This window comes from Balaenoptera ricei, chromosome 19, assembly GCF_028023285.1.
Source record: "Balaenoptera ricei isolate mBalRic1 chromosome 19, mBalRic1.hap2, whole genome shotgun sequence".
Classification (NCBI taxonomy): Eukaryota; Metazoa; Chordata; class Mammalia; order Artiodactyla; family Balaenopteridae; genus Balaenoptera; species Balaenoptera ricei.
In genome coordinates, this window is record NC_082657.1 from 14,793,625 (window position 1) to 14,813,033 (window position 19,409).

The window sequence follows — 19,409 nt, forward strand, 5'->3', positions numbered from 1 at the left end:
GTCTGTAAATTTTTGTTGTTGTGTTGTTTTAAAATACACATAACATAAAATTTCCCATCTTAACAATTTTTAAGTATACATTTCAGTGGTATTATATATATTGACATTGTGTGTAGTTATCACCACCACTGAATCCCATAACTCTTCATTTTGTAACACTAAAACTCTATACTTATTAATCAATAATTCCCCACTCTCCCCTCCCCCCAGTCACTGGCAACCATCATTACAAGTTCTATAATTTTTGACTAAGTACCTCACATAAGTGGAATCATTCAATATTTGCCTTTTGTGACAATTTATTTCATTTACCAGAATGTCCTCAAGGTTCATCTTTGTTTAGCATATTACTGAATTTCCTCCTTTTTAAAGGCTGAATAACATTCCATTGTATGTATATACCACATTTGTCTTATGGACACCTGGGTTTCCTCCACATTTCAGCTAAGGTGAACAATGCTGCTATGAACATGAGTGTATAACTAGCTCTTAAAGACCCTGACCTCAAGTATATGCACAAGTGGAATTGCTGGATCATATATAATTCTATTTTTAATCTTTTGAGAAACCTACATACTGTTTCCCACAACGGTTATACCACTTTACATTCCCACCAATAGTGGAGAAGGGTTCCAATTTCTCTACATCCTTTCCAACACTGTTCTTTTCTGTGGGGTTTTTTTTTTTCAATAGTAGCCATCTTAATAGATGTGAGGTGGTATCTCATTGTAGTTTTCATTTGCATTTCCTTAATGATTATTGATATTAAGTATATTTTCATGTGTTTATTCCCCATTCATATATCTTCTTTGGAGAAATGTCTGTTCAAGTCCTTTGCCCATTTTTTTAAAAATTAATTAATTATTTTATTTATTTTTGGCTGTGTTGGGTCTTCATTTCTGTACGAGGGCTTTCTCTAGTTGTGGCAAGCGGGGGCCACTCTTCATCATGGTGCACGGGCCTCTCACTATCATGGCCCCTCTTGTTGCGGAGCACACGTTCCAGACGCGCAGGCTCAGTATTTGTGGCTCACGGGCCTAGTTGCTCTGCGGCATGTGGAATCTTCCCAGACCAGGGCTTGAACCCGTGTCCCCTGAATTGGCAGGCAGATTCTCAACCACTGGACCACCAGGGAAGCCCCCCATTTTTGTTTTTATGTTGTTGTTGTTCAGTTTTAGATATAATTGCTTAACAGACATATAATTTGCAAATATTTTCCCCCATTCTATTTTTTTTTAATACATTTATTTATTTTATTTATTTATTTATTTTTGAGTCTTTGTCGCTGCACGCAAGCTTTCTCTAGTTGCGGCGAGCGGGAGCTACTCTTTGTTGTGGTGCATGGGCTTCTCATTGCAGTGGCTTCTCTTGCTGCAGAGCATGGGCTCTAGGCGCACAGGCTTCAGTAGTTGTAGCATGCAGGCTCAGTAGTTGTGGCTCGCGGGCTCTAGAGCACAGGCTCAGTAGTTGTGGCGCACGGGCTTAGTTGCTCTGCAGCATGTGGGATCTTCCTGGACAAGGGCTCGAACCTGTGTCCCCTGCACTGGCAGGCGGATTCTTAACCACTGTGCCACCAGGGAAGCCCTATTTTCCCCCATTCTGTAGACTGCCTTTTTACTCTGTGGATAGTGTCTTTTTTTTTTTTCTTCAGGTGACAATGACCTACACATTCTCATCTAATGAAGATGTGTAGTTATAGAAAAGTAATTTCCAAAAATAATCTATTGAAAATGATATTCCATTAGTTTCAATGATATTATTTGAAGTGGATAGTGTCCTTTGATACAAAAGTATTTTAAATTTTCATCAAGTCCAATTTGTCTTATTTTCTTTTGCTACCTGTGTCTTTGGTGTCATATCCAAAAAAATGCCGGCAAATCCAATGTCATGAAGCTTTTGTCCTGTTTTATTCTGAAGGTTCTACTGTTTTAGGTCTTATGTTTAGGTCCTCAATCTGTTTTGAGAGTTTTTGTACATGGTGTTAGGCAAGGGTCCAGCTTCATTCTTTTGCATGTAGATATCCAGTTTTCCCAGTTCCATTTGTGGAAAAATGGTGCTTTCCTCATTGAATGGTCTTGGCAGCCTTGTCAAAAATCACCTGACCATATACGTAAGGGATTACTTGTGGGCTCTCTGTTCTATTCCATTTGTTGATATGTCTGTCTTTATGCAAGTATCACACAGTTTTGATTACTGGTGCTTTGTAATTAGGAAGTGTGAGTCCTCCAGATTTGTTCAAGATTGTTATGGCTATTGGCAGTCCTTTGAGATTCCATATGAATTTTAGGGTGGGTTTTTGTATTTCTGCCAAAAACATCATTGGGATTTTGATAGGAATTGCATTGAATCTGTAGATTGCTTTCATTAGTACTGGCATTTTAATAATATTCAGTCTTTTAATCCATGAACACGGGATGTGTTTCCATTTATTTATGTCTTTTATAGTTTCTTTCAGCAATGTTTTGTAGCTTTCATTGTACAAATCTTTTACTTCCTTGGTTAATTCCACTATTTCATTCTTTTTGATGCTATTGTAAATGGACTTGTTTTTGAAATTTCCTTTTCATATTGTTCATTGTTAGTGTATAGAAATGCAATTGATTTTTACATGTTGACTTTGCATCCTGAAACTTTGCTGAATTCATTTATTAGATCTAACAGCTTTCTTATGGAGTCCTGAGGGTTTTCTACGTATAACATCATGTCACCTATGAACAGAGATGATTTTACTTTTTCCTTTCGAATTTGGATGCCTTTATTTTTCTTGCATAATTGATCTGCTGAGAACTTCCAGTACTATGTTTAATAGAAGTGGTAAAAGCAAGCATGCTTGTCTTGTTTCCTGATATTAGATAAAATCTTGATGTTTATCAAGTATTATGTTTGCTGTGGGTCTTTCATATAGCTTTTATTTTGCAGAGATAGTTTCATATATAGCTTTTGTTATGATTGAGATGATTTCCTTCTGTTCCTATTTTGTTGAGTGTTTTTACCATAAAAGGGTGTTGAATTCTGTCAAATGCTTTTTCTGCATTAATTGAGATGATCATGTTTTCTTCCTTCATTTTGTTGATGTGACATGTTACATTGGTGAACTTTCATATGATGAACCATCCTTGCATTTCAGGAATAAATCCCATTTGGTCATTTTGTATAATTCTTTTAATATGCTGCTGAATCGTTTGCTAGTACTCTGTTGAGGATTTTTGAATCAATAATCATAAGAGACAATGTTCTGTAGTTTTCTTTCTTGCAGTGTTTTTGAGTAGCTTTGGCAACAGGGTTGTGCTGGTCTCACAGAATCAGTTAGGAAGTATTCCTTCCTCTTCAACTTTTTTGAAAAGTTTGAGAAAGATTAGTATTAGTTCTTGTTTAAATTCACCAGTGAAGCCACCAGATCCAGGACTTTTCTTTGTTGGGAGGTTTTTTATTTTGGCCATGCTGCATGGCTTGCAGGATCTTAGTTCTCCAACCAGGGATTGAACCCAGGCCACGGCAGTGAAAGCCCGGAATCCTAACCACTAGGCCACCAGTGAACTCCCTGTTGGGAGATTTTTTTTGTGACTGAGTCAATTTCCTTACTACTTATAGAGTAGTTACCAGTCTATTCAGGTTTTCTATTTATTCATGTTTAACTCCATGGTTTTACGTTTCTAGGAATTTGTCCATTTCACCTAGGCTATCCAACTTCTGGCACACAATTGTTCATAGTACTCTCATAATCCCTTTATTTCTGTATGATTGGTAGTAATGTCTCCCCACTTACACTTTTTTGTGTGTGAATTTATTTTTTAATTTTGTATCACAACTTTTTTTTAATTCAAGTATAGTTAATTTACCCACTTTCACTTTTGATTGTAGTAATTTGAGTCTCCTCCCTTTTTTCTTAGCTCATTTAGCTAAAGGTTTGCCAATTTTGTTGATCTTTTTGAAGAACTTCTGGTTTCAAGATTTTCTCTGTTGTTATTCTGTTCTCTTATTTCATATATCACTGCTCTATTCTTTATTTCTCCTTCTGCTAGCTTTGTGTTGTTTGTTCTTTTTCTAGCTCCTTAAGCTGTAAAGTTAGGTTGTTAATTTGAGACCTCTCTTGTTTTTTAATATAAGCATTTATAGCCAAACATTCCCCTTTAGCACCACTTGTATGCCTTTAATTTAGTTTTCTTTGTCAATCATACTTCAGTAAAGCTGGTGGGAAAAAAAGATGGGCCTTGTTGGGGCTGCATACTTCTTTACCAAAAAATACAGAACCCTCACAGCCTCTGCTGGGCTTACTGCCATGAATAGCTATCTCTGTGTCAGACTCAATGCGTACTCCTTTGTTCTGCTTAATCACGGGTATTAGTGGTACTCAGGCACGCCCCCAGTTTTCTGGATGTCACACCCCACAGAGAAGGAGTTTGTGTCCTGCCACTGCAGAACAAAGTGGGCTGTGTGCAGCTATACTGCCATTGTCAGATGTGGAGTTGATCGACTGGCTATGGGTTACTGACACATTGCAAGGAACTAGATCTTGTGCATTCTATCTCCTCGCTTGCCATAAGTAAACACTGTTCTACTTGATCCTGGGGTGTATTTTTACTATTCTCCATGACCTCAAATCATGCACTGGTCTTTTTCTTGGTGGCACTATCTGCCTTGCAACCTTGGCCAAAGAGCCTGGGCACTCAGTGAATAGTGAAAAAGGGGGAATGCCATAAAAGACTTTCTAATATAAAGTACAGTATAAATTCTCTGAAGGTGAACAGTATTTGGATCATAACTGAAAAACTTAAAACACTGTTTAAATTTCAAGGAGTTCCTGCCAGCCTAAATTATCTGATGCTTTATAAGAACTGAACCATGTAAAATCCTTCTCATATTCTCTTCATTTAATTGTTTCTCAAGTGGTATAATTCCATTGTCTACTATACATATATCCCATAAAGTCTCTCTCCAGTATGAATTCTGTGATGTACCTTAAGCATTGAACTAAGTCTAAAGGACTTCCCGCATTTGTGGCATTCAAAGGGTTTTTCACCAGTGTGAATACTCTGATGTACTTTAAGGCTTGAACTGAGCCTAAAGGACTTCCCGCATTTGTTACACTCAAAAGGTTTCTCACCACTGTGAATACTCTGATGTCGAGTAAGGCGTCCATACACACTAAATGCCTTCCCACATGCCTTACATTCATAGGGTTTCTCACCAGTATGAAATCTGTGGTGTATAGTAAGTTGATGGCTACTCCTAAAAGTCTTTCCACACTCCTTACATTCATAGGGTTTCTCACCAGTATGAATTCTCTCATGTCTAACAAGATGTGAAGCATGACTAAAAGCCTTCCCACAATCTTTACATTCATAGGGTTTTTCACCAGTATGAATCCTGTCATGTTGTATAAGGTTTGAGGCTTGACTAAAGGCCTTCCCACATTCCTTACATTCATAGGGTTTCTCACCAGTATGAATTCTCTGATGTATTCTAAGTGTTCCAACGTCACTAAAGGCCTTCCCACATTCCTTACATCCATAGTATTTCTCACCAGTATGAACTCTTCCATGTTGAGCAAGGTTTGAGGCACGACTAAAGGCCTTCCCACATTCTTCACATTCATAGGGTTTCTCACCAGTATGAATTCTCTTATGTACTTTAAAGTCTGTAAGACGACTAAAGGCCTTGCCACATTCCCTACATTCATATGGTTTCTCACCAGTATGAATTATTTGATGTACTCTTAGGTCTGTATGACGACTAAAGGCCTTCCCACATTCCTTACATTCATATGGTTTCTCTCCATTATCAATTCTGTGATGTAGAGTAAGAGATGAACGTTTTCTATAAATGTATGTTTTTCCATTGCTGATTATTTCATATCTTGAGTCCAAATCTAAAACAAATAAGAAAAAAGAAGTTTCTTTGACCACAAAACATTTTATAGAATTAAGAGAAAATTGAAAATTTCACCCATTAGAGATGGTTTAAAGAACTCTAAAATACAGTTATAAAACTTCAAAACTTAAAAGGAGGGCTCAGAAAAAGTAAGTTTATGCAGTAGAGCACTAGTAAACAAAGACACGCACTGAACACATCCAGCCCTGATTTGTAGTGTTTGCCAATGTCTATGGTGTAAATACTCCCACCACAGGCAATTCCAAGCTATCAGTGTAATGTAATTGAACCTGGACTTAGGATGATAGGTAAAATCTTGTCCCTAGAGAGCCAGTATCAGCCAGCTCTAAATACCACTTCCATCTAAAATATATATACATAAATAAAATTTTAAAAAGCAATTATACCTGATCATTCTTCAATTACAATTCCCCTAAAAATACACATTTCTGCCACTGTGACTCTTTCTCTCCTGTGCATAGCCACGTGTGCTTTTATTTGTTCTTCATAACACATTAAGATATTGAGAGTCTTTACTTAGTTATTCCTCCCCTGACACTTTATTATTTATCCTTACATATGTTCAACCTGTTTCATTCCTCCATATCTTTTCTCAGGTCCTCTCTAGCTTTCCCTTTTAACCAAGGCCAACCATTCTGGTCATCCCCAGAAAAGTATGTCCATCAATTCTCTGACATATACCAGGTATACCAGTTGTATGGTATTTTGAACATTTAGGGACTTTGGGCAAAAGAGGGCACTTGAATTATATAGAAGAGTCTAGAAGAATGCGAAGAATTATATTAAAAAGAATTGGCAGTTGTGGGCTGAATGATAAAAATCTGTATGAAGTATCTTGAGCAAAATCCAAAGCGTTTAATGAGGGAGCTATAAGTTGAGGGCAAAAAACATCTTCTCGTACCTAGAGTATGGTATGTGTACAAAAAGTTGAAATAATATTAACAACACTCTTCAAAATTGAGTAACAATAGAAATTAATAAATATTAGAAAACCAAAAGCCCTTTCATCTGGAAATGGAAATGCTCTCTCCAAAAATGCTAGATCACTATGGAAAGAAAAAACTGAAATAAAAGAGTTCTAGTAAATGGACTACACAGAAAATAAGCACAAATCTGAACCTTGGGCATTCAATTTCACCACGCAGAGAACCCAAAACTTAAAATAATTATCTCTATAAAAAAAGGTGAGTTGAGAATCAAAGCCTAACATGTAGAAAATAAACAACAAAATAGAGGGAGGCATAAAGATAAAGATAAAAGCAGAACATAATGAGTTAGAAAACAGTAACATTAACAAATAAAGAGCTGGTACTTTAAAAAAATCATTATAAGAAATATTAGATAAACCAATTAAAGACAGCTAAATAAAAATAAGAAAAGAGGAAAACAAGAACCACAGAGGGGGACTTCCCTGGTGGTCCAGTGGTTAAGAATCTGCCTTCCAATGCAGGGGATGAGGGTTCGAGCCCTTGTCAGGGAACTGAGATCCCACGTGCTGCGGGGCAACTAAGCCCACGCGCTGCAACTACTGAGCCCACGTGCCACAACTAGAGAGACCGTGTGCTGCAACTATGGAGCCCATGCGCTGTGGAGCCCATGCACCACAGCTACAGAGCCCACGCACTCTTGAGTCCATGTGCCACAACTACTGAGCCCATGCATTCTGGAGCCTGCACACCACAACTAGAGAGAACCCTGCCTGCCTCAACAAAGAACCTGTGCGCTGCAACAGAAGATCCTACATGCCACAACTAAGACCCAACACAGCCAAAAATAAATAAATAATTAATCTTAAAAAAAAAAACCACAGAGGAATTTATTTAAATTACAAGGGTACTATGTGAATACTTTTGAAAGTATGGATAACTTTCTAGGAAAATTTATTAAAATTGAACACAGAAAAGAAAGCCTAAACCAACCAGATGCTACAGAATAAACAGAAAAAAAGCTGCCAGGAAAAAATTAAGAAGTGTCATAAGCATATTTCAACACCTATATTGTAATTTCTCAATATCTAGATCTAAAATATGGATACAGCATAATTGGATAAAGGGAAAATTTAGGAAGCCAGCAGGCATAACCCTAGAAATCTTATGCCAAAAAGAGAGGAAGACTTGAAAGGCTTGGAGAGTTTTGATTGGCCAAAACTAAAAAGACAGTAGCATAAAATGATTGTGACAGATAATAAACCATGCAATAAAAAGCAATGAATCAGCAATGATACAAGAGAAAAAAATTATTTCTCATCATTAAATAACTCCTTAATTGAAGAAGTTCTAGTTCCAGTGTGGCAGCATGAAGTTCCTACAGCCTGCCCCCTCTCTGATTTCAACTATTAACACTTGACAAAATACAAAAATTAACTACATAAGGGCTGTAAATAAAAGCAGGAGGGCTTTGGAAAGGAGTCAGACTTTACAAAGCAACCCAGACTGAGCTGAGTTTCTTGCTTAACTCACTCTCATGTCCTTGCTTCAAGGGCAGGTCCCAGTTATTGTGGGGTAAGCGTGGGCTACAAAAATTCCAACAGAAACTCCACAATGTTTCTGGCTATAAGAACAATGAGAGGGAGCACTGCCAAACTGGAAAGCAAGCGGGGAATGCTGGGACAAAAACAGCCAGAGAAGATTTCCTAATTTGGTACTTGGGTATAGATCAGTACAACATTCAGTCTTACCAACAACAGCACATGCATGAGAAGGATATAAATCAGTGCAGCAACACTATACATAGTAAACAATCTGAAAACCTTCCCACAAAGAAAATTCCAAGCACAGGCAGTTTCACTGGTGAATTATTTCAAATACTTAGTGAAGAAGTACTACCAGTTCTAAACAAACTATTCCAGAAAATTGAGGAGTGAATCAGTCTATGCAGCTAGTTACTCTGATACCAAACAGGAGAAAAACAGTATAAGAAGTGAAAATTACACACTATAAAACCTTGTAAACATATATGCAAAATACTAAACACTATCTTAACTAAAAGAATCCATCAATACATAAAAAAGGTAATACGTAATGCCTGTCTTAGTCCTTTTGGGCTACTATAACAAAAAATAAAGACTGGGTAGCTTATAAACAACAGAAATTTATTTCTCACAGTTCCAGAGGCTGAGAAGTCCAAGATCAAGGGACCAGTATGGTCATATTCTGGTGAAGGCCTTCTTCCTGGTTCATAGCCAGTGCCTTCTCAATGCATCCTCATATGGTGTAAGGGGTGAGGAATCTCTGTGGTAACTCTTAATAAGAACACTAATTCCACTCATGAGTGCTCCACCTTCATGACCTAAGCATCTCCCAAAGGCTTTCCCTCCTAATGCCATCATCTCTGGGGGTTTGGATTTCAGTATAATACTGGGGGGTAGAAACATTCAGACCGTAGCGATGATCAATCCCAGGAATACAAGATTGGTTTAATATTTGAAAATTTCATCAATATAATTCACTATATTAACAAAATAAAATTTAAAAAACCCATATGGATATCTAAAAATTTTTTTTAAAAAAGCATTTAATAAAAGCCACATCCATCCCTCATAAAAAGAACTTATCCTAATAAAGATCATCTGCAAAAAAACCCACAGCTAACACCATATCCAATGGTGAGAGAATTATGCCTACCACATACGATCAGAACAATAAAAAGTTATGCCCTCACCACTTCTACTCAACATTGGACTAGAGGTTCCAGGCAGTGCAATAAATCAAAAAATAAGTAAAGGCATGCAGGAGAAAAATTAAGATACAAAAATGTCCTTAATCATAGATTACTTAATCATATGTGTAGAAAGTCAAATGTAAACTATAAAACAGCTACTAGAAAATAATAATTGAGTTTAGCAAGGCTGAAGTATATACAACCAATATGTAAATATGAGCGAACACTCAGGGATTCAGTTTTTAAAAATACAATTTAAAGTAGTATCAAAAATAGGACATAAAAAAAAAAATAGGACATAGTGAGGGATATATCTCACAAAAGATATGTAAGACCTGTACACTATAAACTATAAAACACTGCTGAGAAAAGTTAAAGATATAAATAAATGGAGAGACATATCATGTTTATGGAATGTAAAACTTGATACTGTTAAGATGTCAATAATTATTGCTGAATTGATTTATAGATTCAATGTAATTCCAGTAAAAATCCCAGCAGACTTTTTTGTGGTCTATGATGAAATTGACAAGCTGATCCTAAAATTTATAGGGAAATGCAAAGGACCTAGAATAGTCAAAACAACTTTGAAAAGACCACAGTACGAGGACTAAATAACACTACTTAATTATAAGACTTATGAAGATACACTAATCAGCAAGTTGATGTGTCAAGACACATCAATTAATGGAACAGATGATCAGAAATAGATCTATACATATATGAAAAACTTACTTTCATCATTTCAAAGGCAATAGAGTGAAGAAAGAATAGTCTTTTCAAGAAATGATGCAGGAACAATTGGGATATCCATATGCCAAAAAAGAATCCATACTTTGATAAACAAAAATGAACTAAAAAATGGATCACAGACCTGAATGTAAAACATAAAACTGTAAAACTTTTGGAAGAAAACCGGAAAAATGTGTGACCTTGGACTAGACAAAGAATTCTTAGATACAACACCAAAAACCAAGATTCATAAAGAATAAATGGATAAACTTGATTTTGTCAAAGTTCAAAACTTCTGTTCTCCCAAGCACACTGCTACAAGAATGAAAGGAAAAATCACAGTAAACAAGAGAATATTCAAAAAGGATATCTTTTAATGTAGAATATGAAAAATAACTTACACGTTCAATAAGAAAACAACCTAATAAAACAGACAAAAGATTTTAAAAGATACTGCACTAAAGAAGACAGCAAATAAGATACTCAACATCATTAGTTATTATGGAGAAACAGATTAAAACCACAACAAAATGCCACTATATACTTACTTGAAAGGCCAGAATTAAAAAGATTGACCATACCAATTGTTCGTAAGATATGGAGGATCCAGACCTCTCTTACAGCTGGTGGAAATGTGAAATGGTATAGAAACACTGTAAAATAGTTTCTTACAAATTTAAATTTATAATCTTATTTATCTAAATCTAAATTTAAAATCTTACAAATTTAACTATACAATCCAGGCATTCAACTGCTCAGTATTTGGCCAAAAGAAATGAAAGCATATATTCATTCAAAGACTTATAAACAAATGTCTACAGCATCTTAATTTGTTATTGCTAAAAACCAAAAATGTCCATCAGCAGATAATGAGTAAACAAATTGTGGTATAACCAAATACTGGTATAGTACTGAGTAAAATACACATAACAACATGGATGAACTTCAACCTAATTATGCTGACTGAAGGAAGATGAAAAACGTCACACTATCATTCTGTTTGTATAAAACTACAGAAAATGCAATCAACTCTATTGTGACAGAAAGTAGAAAGTAGATCATTGCATACCTAAGGAAGTTGGAGGAAGACAGAGGAGGAAGATTACGAAGGGACAAGAAATGCAAAGTTTTGAAAAAACATCATTTTAATAGATTCAGATAAAGCATTTGACAAAATTGAACACCCATTCATAGTTAAAAAAAAAAAATCAGCAAACTAGGAACAAAAGAAAACTATCAACAATTCAACAAAGGTCACAAATGAAAAAACCTACCACAAGACTTTCTTTTTTTTTTTAAGACTTTCACTTTCTATGCCAACATGAAAAACACAGTAGAGACCAGAAACAGACACAGATACATACAGTGATTTCACTTCTGACAAAGGTGCCAAAGCAATCCAAAAGGGAAAGGAGAGTCTTTTTTTTGTAAATGGTGCTGGAATAACTGGGTATCCATATGGAAAACATGAGTCCTGAACCCTACTCACACCGTAATAAAAAATTAACTCAAAATGGATATATAATAGAACTTAACATAAAAGCAAAAATTATAAAAGGTCAAGAAAAAGCAGGGAAAAAACTTTGCCACCTTGGGGTAGGCAAAGATTTCTTGGATAGTATACCCCAAAAAAAATCATTAAAGAGAAATTTGATAACTTGGAATTCATAACAATTTAAAAACTCCTTGTAAGATATTGTTAATAAAATTAATAGGTAAGTCACATTGTGGGAAAAAGTTTTTAATGTTCCAAAAGGACTTCCTTTTGTTCCAAAATAAAGAACAGTTACCCCTCAAATATAAGAAAATAATGATTTCAAATGGCTAAAGATTTGGATAAACACTCCAAAAAATATGAATGATCAGTAAATAAAAGAAACTCAAGATCATTAGTCATCATGGAAATGCAAAAAGACACCACTACATACCAACTATAATGTCTAGAATTTAAAGGACTGACAATAACAAGAGTTGGAAAGGAAATGGAGTAAGTGGAATGGAGCAGTGCAAAATTTCTAAAATTGTTAAACATGCAGTTACTACTCAACAATTCCACTCTTAGGTATTCACCCTATAAAAATACATGTACACAAATATTCATAACAGTTCTACTCATAACTAGTCCCAAACCGGAAACAACACAAAAGTCCATCAGCAGGTGAACAGAAACATAAATTGTGGTCTATCCATACAACAGAATACTACTTAACAAAAAAATGAACAAAGTAGTGATACACGCAACAATATAGACATGCCTCAAAGTCATTATACTGACCAATGGAAGCAAAACATAACAGAATATATAATGTATGATTCCATATTTATAAAATTATTTTAAAAGGCTAATCTAATGTACATTGACAGAAAGTTGAGCAGTGGTAGTTTGAATAGGAGTGGGCATGGGGCGTGGAAATTAATTGGGAAGGGAAACAATGGAAACCTTTCATGTACTGTAAATGTTGTGTATCTTGATTATAGTGGGAAATCTGGGTTGTTTACACTTTTTGACCATTAATACACAATGCTGCTATGAGCAACCGTGTACAAGCTTTTGTGAGATGTACATTTCCAATTTTCTAGAGTATGTAGCTAGCTATGAGGGAAAGAGATGAGAAGAAAAGCATGGTCTTCATTAGCTTGCAAAACAAGTAAGTCACATGGCATGCCAGAAGATGGAAATTGCTAAAGAAGAAAATGAAATTGGAAAGAAGACTCAGGATGGCTAGGATCAGGGGAAAGGCTCACTGCAAAACCCCACTAAAAGCATGATATTTGGGCAAAGATCTAAAGACTATAAGGGAGTGCACCCTATTGACCAGATGGTAACTCCAAGTTTAACATTTTAAGAAAGTGACCAGCTGCTTCCCCATGTGGCTGGACCTTTATTTTAACCTATTTGTGTTTCTGACTCTAAAATGTATTTCTTACAGTTGGATCATGTTTTTTATTTTTAATCCATTCTGCCTACGTTGGTCATTTAAATGGAGTGTACACTCAATTTACCTTTAATATAATTACTGATAGAATTTATGGTTAAAATTTGTTACATATTTTCTATGTGTCTTAGGCCTTTCTTCCCCTTCTGTCTCTTAATTATTACCTTCTTTTGTGTTAAATAGATATGTTCTAGGATGCCATTTGATTTCCTTTATTGTTTCTTTTGCTATATATGTTTTAGTTATTTTCTTAATGGTTTTCCTGGGAATTACAATTAACATCTTAATCTGTAACAATTTAAATCTGATCAATACCATCTTAATTATAATATTATAAAAAACTATGCTCCTGAATAGTTCCATTCATTCCCCAAGCCATGATAATTTAAATGCTTAAAAAAAATAAACAGAAGAGGGAGCTCTTAAAATCACAAATTTAGAAAAGGCATCCAGAATCTTGACTCCTTTCTCAAAATTGAGGAAAACTAATCTCATATATAAATGACCCCCCGCCCCCGCAAAAAGGCCCAAGGTCAACTTCTATACAAGAAATTATATGACTAAAGTTAATGACAGTTATAGAGACAATATATATACATCTAAAGCAAATGCCCTGAAAACAGGGAAAAAACTATACCATACTATTCAATAACATGCTAAAAGACAAGAAAAAACTTTTAGATATGAAAAATCATAAATGAGAATTAGAAAAACTCAGAATTGGGTGATAGAGCTCACAAGTAAATTTCAAATAAATGAAAAATAATGAAAGAATACCAACCTAGAAAGAATATGAGAATAAATCCAACAGATCAATGTTAACACAAATAAGAATAAAGAAATATTTGAAAAGGATATGAAAATGAATTACAATTTAACCTATAGTTGTTTTATCTAGGCTTCTGTGTAAGTCTTATGATTAAAGAAAAGGTGAAAATCATATTTAAAAAACAAAGACAAAAAACCTGAATCAGATTAGGGATCCTAACTCCTCTTAGAAAACAATTCTACTAATTCTTCATAAGGATCCACAAAATCTAATAGGATCTTTTCCTTCCTAACATACTAGCTTCATGTCCTGTTAGTCACCATTCACTAACTGATCTAGATGCTACTCCTCAAACACGCAAACCTCATCCCCCTTGAGGGCCTTTGCATGTGTCATTCACTCTCCTTGGATGCGCTCTTGTACAGTCAAAAAGCCTGTGACCTTACTTCATGTCTCTGCACAAATGTTAGAAAAGGGTTCTTGATGATGCTACCTTACCTAAATTTGCTGTGTTCTTTGTTAGTGTCCTTCATAACATATTTCACTACCTTATATTATTTATCTATTTATTTCATGTTAATTTCTCCCTTAACATGGTATAATCTCCATTACTGCAAGAACATTATCTGCCCTATTCAGTATTACTGGGTTGATTGTGCCAAGCACAGTGCCAGCTCAGACTATTCAAATATTTTCCAGATATAGGAATGAATGCATTTTTAGACAAGAGTCACATTGAAAAAGAGGATTTGGAAAGAATCTGGTCCAAAATACAGGTAAATGGCTACACCGTGGAAGGAAAGTGACTAGCATGAAATTGGGAGGGGAATATGAGAAAAATAACATGGTGAATGACTAATGAGGTTATGATGAAGTTGAGATACTTCCTCTTCACATTACAAGACTTTCCTTCACTGAGAAGGGAGCTTTCCAACTAATGTTTCAAGGATGTGTTTACCAAGTGTATTTACCACCTGGGCTATCACTTACACAAATGACTTCTGCCTGACCTGCTCTTACTTACCTGTACACCAACTTCTTGTTTCTTCTCTCATAACCATCCAGGGTTCTTTTCCTTGCTCCAGTAAGGTAATTACATTTGGCTTAGAAATGGAATGGCCTGCTTTAAAGAAAAAAGAATGCCACAGGTTGGAGAAATAAATTGTAACTAGTCAAGGTAAAATTATAATTATGATAATAAAAGATCATAATGATATTGACTATTTTAGAGAAGAATGAGAAAATTAAAGAATAAGAGGTCAGTTAGGTAAGGTAAAGTTTTTGTTTTGCTGTATTTAAAATTCAAACTCATATGTCCTCTAACTCTAGAGAGCAAACATAATGTGGTTAAAAACATATTCTGAAGCCTGGGATCAATTCCTGCCTTTGCTACCTTCCAGCTGGGTATAACCTCGAATAATTCACTTAAACCCACTATACCTCAGTATTCTCATTTATAAAATGGGGATAATAATAGTACTGTTGGGGGAATTAAATCAGTTAATACTCTCAGTTATTTTAATCAGCTAAATCACATAATGCGCTTAGAATAATGACTACTACACAGTAATCAAAATGTTAGCTATTAACATTATTCTTATGCTCTAATGTCACTAGAGGATACAAGAAAAGAGAGCTATAAGATATTCATTCCATTTTGAATGTAATTTTCATGGATTACAACTTTCAACCACAAATCAGATGAACTCTGTTGTAAGAAATGAACTGCTTTTGGTACAGTTTTAAATAAATTCCAATTATGCAATCCATCACCATATAAATTGTAGAGGCTCTTTTGATACTGAGAGCAATTCAGGACCCTCTGCCAAGCTGATATCCCTGAAACTGTTTCAGATCTTAAAATGGAGTATTAGAGCAATCTGGAGCACAAATGAATAAAAAACTTGGATCCTTTGACCATCGTTATACAGTATATGCCACAAATATCTAATTTAGCTGCTTGGTCATTATGGAAGAGATGCAAATATAAAAAAAGAACACATGGAGATACGAATATGATTGAAGGATAGGGAAGATGAAGGTGTTTAATGGAGCTGCCATTTCTAACCTGACAAAGCTCAGACCACTTTTTTGGGAAGAGGAAAAACAAATTTAACTAGTTTCTTGAAAGGCAGCCCTGAAAATTACAGTAGAAAAAATACACAGCCTATAGAGCAGATTCTAAATTAATCTAAATTATTTGAAGCAGATGAACATACCCAGTGAGACCAAGTTACCATAGTTCTCCATCATCACATCCCGGTACAAAGTCTTCTGAATGAGGTCAAGACATTCCCATTCCTGCTGAGAGAAGCCTATGGCCACATCACTGAATGTCAGTGATCCCTGAAACAGTAAACACCATGTATCACTGGGCAAATTAAAGAAAATACTTTGAAAGCAGAAGCAGAGGAGTTGATGGACTTCTCCGCAGGAAAAGAGAAAATGAAAGCATGTAGGCTGGCAATCTATGATGTGGAAGGAGACTTAAGCACAAGGTATACATATTTTTTAAGAAGCCTGCCAACACAGGTCAAATGTCTTCCGTATTCTGGGATACTTCTAAATACCTGAACCATTTGGAAATGGACAAAATAATGTTTCCCTCCTAAATTAAAAAGCGTATACAAGAATAATGTCCAAATGGTATCTGCCTCAAAAATTCTCAATAAATAAATATTTCTCCAAATTTTAAAAACTGGGTTGCATAAAATTAATACGATTTTCTTCAAGTATCAAGTACTATTATGTTAGATCTTGCCATAAGCATTTTTGCTTGATTCAATAAATCCATTTATTATTTTGGCATATGACATTGTATTTTATAAATAAATCAATTTAATCATTTATACAATTAGATGCACAACATTTGGAAGGTTTTCCACAACTGTAAGGTTCTATTTTCACCAACTACATATATAATGATATGCATTTTTGTTGCCATCTACCATCTCTCACTGAACACTTTCCTTATTCTGAGTGTAGTAGGTAACCTCATTGATTACCAATGATCTCCATTTCCTGGTATTTATGTCTTGATGTAATCCTCTCCCTTTGAATGTGGTCTGAACCCAGTGAGAGAGAATTATTTCTAACAAATAGAATATAGAAAAGTGATGGAATGTCACGTCCAACATTAGCTTATAAAAAACTATGATTTCCACATTGCTTATTCTCTCTTGCTGTCTCACTTGGTCACTCTGATGAAGCCAGCTACCACGTGTGAGCTGCCCTAAGGAGAGCCCCACATAATAAAGCCCTTTTGGAGGAAGACGCGGTCGCCGCTGCAGCGGAGCCTCGGGCCGCCCGCTCCTGCTCCTGACTCACTGCAGTTCGCTCTCGCAGAGGAACACGTTGTTTAGGAAGCCGCGCCGCAGCTATGGCTTTTAAAGATACCGGAAAGACTCCCATGGAGCCCGAGGTGGCGATTCACCAGATTAGAATCACCCTCAACAGCCGCAACGTGAAATCTTTGAAGAAGGTATGTGCTGATCTGATCAGAGACGCGAAGGAAAAGAATCTCAAAGTGAAAGGACCGGTTCGGATGCCTACCAAGACTGAGAATAACTACAAGGAAAACTCCTTGTGGTGAATTCTAAGACTTGGGATCGTTTCCAGATGAGGATCCACAAGCGACTCACTGACCTGCACAGTCCTTCTGAGATTGTCAAGCAGATCACTTCCATCAGTATTGAGCCAGGAGTCGAGGCTGAAGTCACCACTGCAGATGCTTAAATCAATGTTTTTAATAAATTGATAATCAGTTGTTAAATATTGTTGACTTTTATTCATAATACGGACAGGTCTTAGTAATAGAGTTGTGCTATGGTATTCATTCCACCTTTTAAGTAGAATAATTAAAATTAGATGGGTAGCCTATGTTTTACTCTTTTTCATTATATGTTCCAGGGGCCACTAAATTAGTTTACACTTGATATTATTTGAAAACTGAATTGTATTAGCTAAATAACATGTGAGACCTTGTGTTGATGATGAATATATACAGTTCTGGCTGCCTATTGGAGCTTTTCCAGAGAACATGTGTCTGGGTTCTACTCTGGAAAATCCGATTTAATTGATATGGGGTACTATCAAAAGTTTCTGGGGTGATTCTAATGTGTACAGCCATGGTTAAGAACCTAATGTACTAGAAGGCAAGTAACTCAGGGAAAATTGATCTTAAATTTCAGCCCTGGCTCTGCCAGTTTGTCATAACTCCTTTTAAACTTGGCAAATTTCAAAATGTTTTTGAAACTTTGTTAATAAATTTTATAGACCAAAAAAACAAAACAAAACAAACAATAAAATCAATAAACCAAGCGCAGTCGCCAGCCAACAGCTACTGAGTCAGTGAGGCCCTCAAACCAACAGCCATGAAGAACTGGATCAAGTCAACAACCACTTCAATGAGTTCGGATGCAGATCCACTCAAAGATGAGCTTTAAAATGACTGCAACCCTGACCAACACATTATAACCCTGTAAGAGACCCAGAGCAGGAGAGCCAAGCTAAGCAACATCCAGATATCTAACTCACTGAAACTGTGAGATAAATGTTTACTGCTTTAAGATGCTATGTTTCAGAGTAACTAATTAAGCACTAAAAGATAATTCATTGATTTAAATGATACTGAAGAAGGCTGGTCAATTATACAGATGTTACACAAACTTAGCAAGTCTCGTTCAACAACAAAATAGCCTTAGTATTTATGTCTCATGGCTTTCCTACCACATCTGTGACCTCCATGTTCAAAGCCCAAATCATATACTCATCCATACAAAGTAGGAATTTCATACCATATTAAGATTCAGGTCATTCAATGATAAATTCCACCTCATCTACCTGGAAATCTCGGATCTGTGGAAAACTTCAAAGTCTTACCATGGATAGTTAAACAGAACCATTGTCTCCATCTCCAAACTACAGATCTGACCTGCATAGCATAAATTTCTACTTCAAAGAACTTAACCCCACTATTCCATCACTGCCCTTAATTGAAGAACGGGCACTAAAAATATATTGAAAATTTTGGACAATAATTACATGAACACTAGTTAGTTTTGAATGGGCCAAACAGAGACAGTGCCAGGTAATTTGGCCACATATTTCTCTGGAACAATAGCTAGGAAACAGGTTATTTGAGGGAACTTTCTGTTAGGAAACATCAGGAAAATTAATGAAAATACTTACATGACCAAAAAAAAATATACACATATTTCAACAAGGAGAGAAACATCAACTTACATGGGCCATGGTTTTAGACCTGCAAGAGCTGATTAGTCCTCTGGGCTCCTTTACCAGAAAAGCAGAGTCCAGAAAACCCAGACCTGGGAGAAGAGAAAGACCTTGAGACCAGTTGTACTTTAGTGTTTCCTCACTGGGCTTAAGTTAATGTTACCATTTATGCTCTTCCATTCCAG

The 19,409-nt window shown here is 35.7% G+C and overlaps 1 protein-coding gene and 1 pseudogene across 1 annotated transcript in view; one reads left to right on the forward strand and one right to left on the reverse strand.

Moving 5' to 3' along the window:
• The window catches only part of LOC132353204 (zinc finger protein 850-like), a 54,743-nt gene that overhangs the window by 27,688 nt on the left and 7,646 nt on the right, over positions 1 to 19,409 (reverse strand). Inside the window, 4 exon segments of the mRNA XM_059904227.1 lie at positions 4,973 to 5,869; positions 15,014 to 15,109; positions 16,209 to 16,335; positions 19,234 to 19,316. Of these exon segments, the coding sequence (XP_059760210.1) occupies positions 4,973 to 5,869; positions 15,014 to 15,109; positions 16,209 to 16,335; positions 19,234 to 19,242 (1,129 nt within the window). The 5' untranslated portion in view covers positions 19,243 to 19,316.
• LOC132353205 (small ribosomal subunit protein uS10-like) lies at positions 17,369 to 17,724 on the forward strand (annotated as a pseudogene).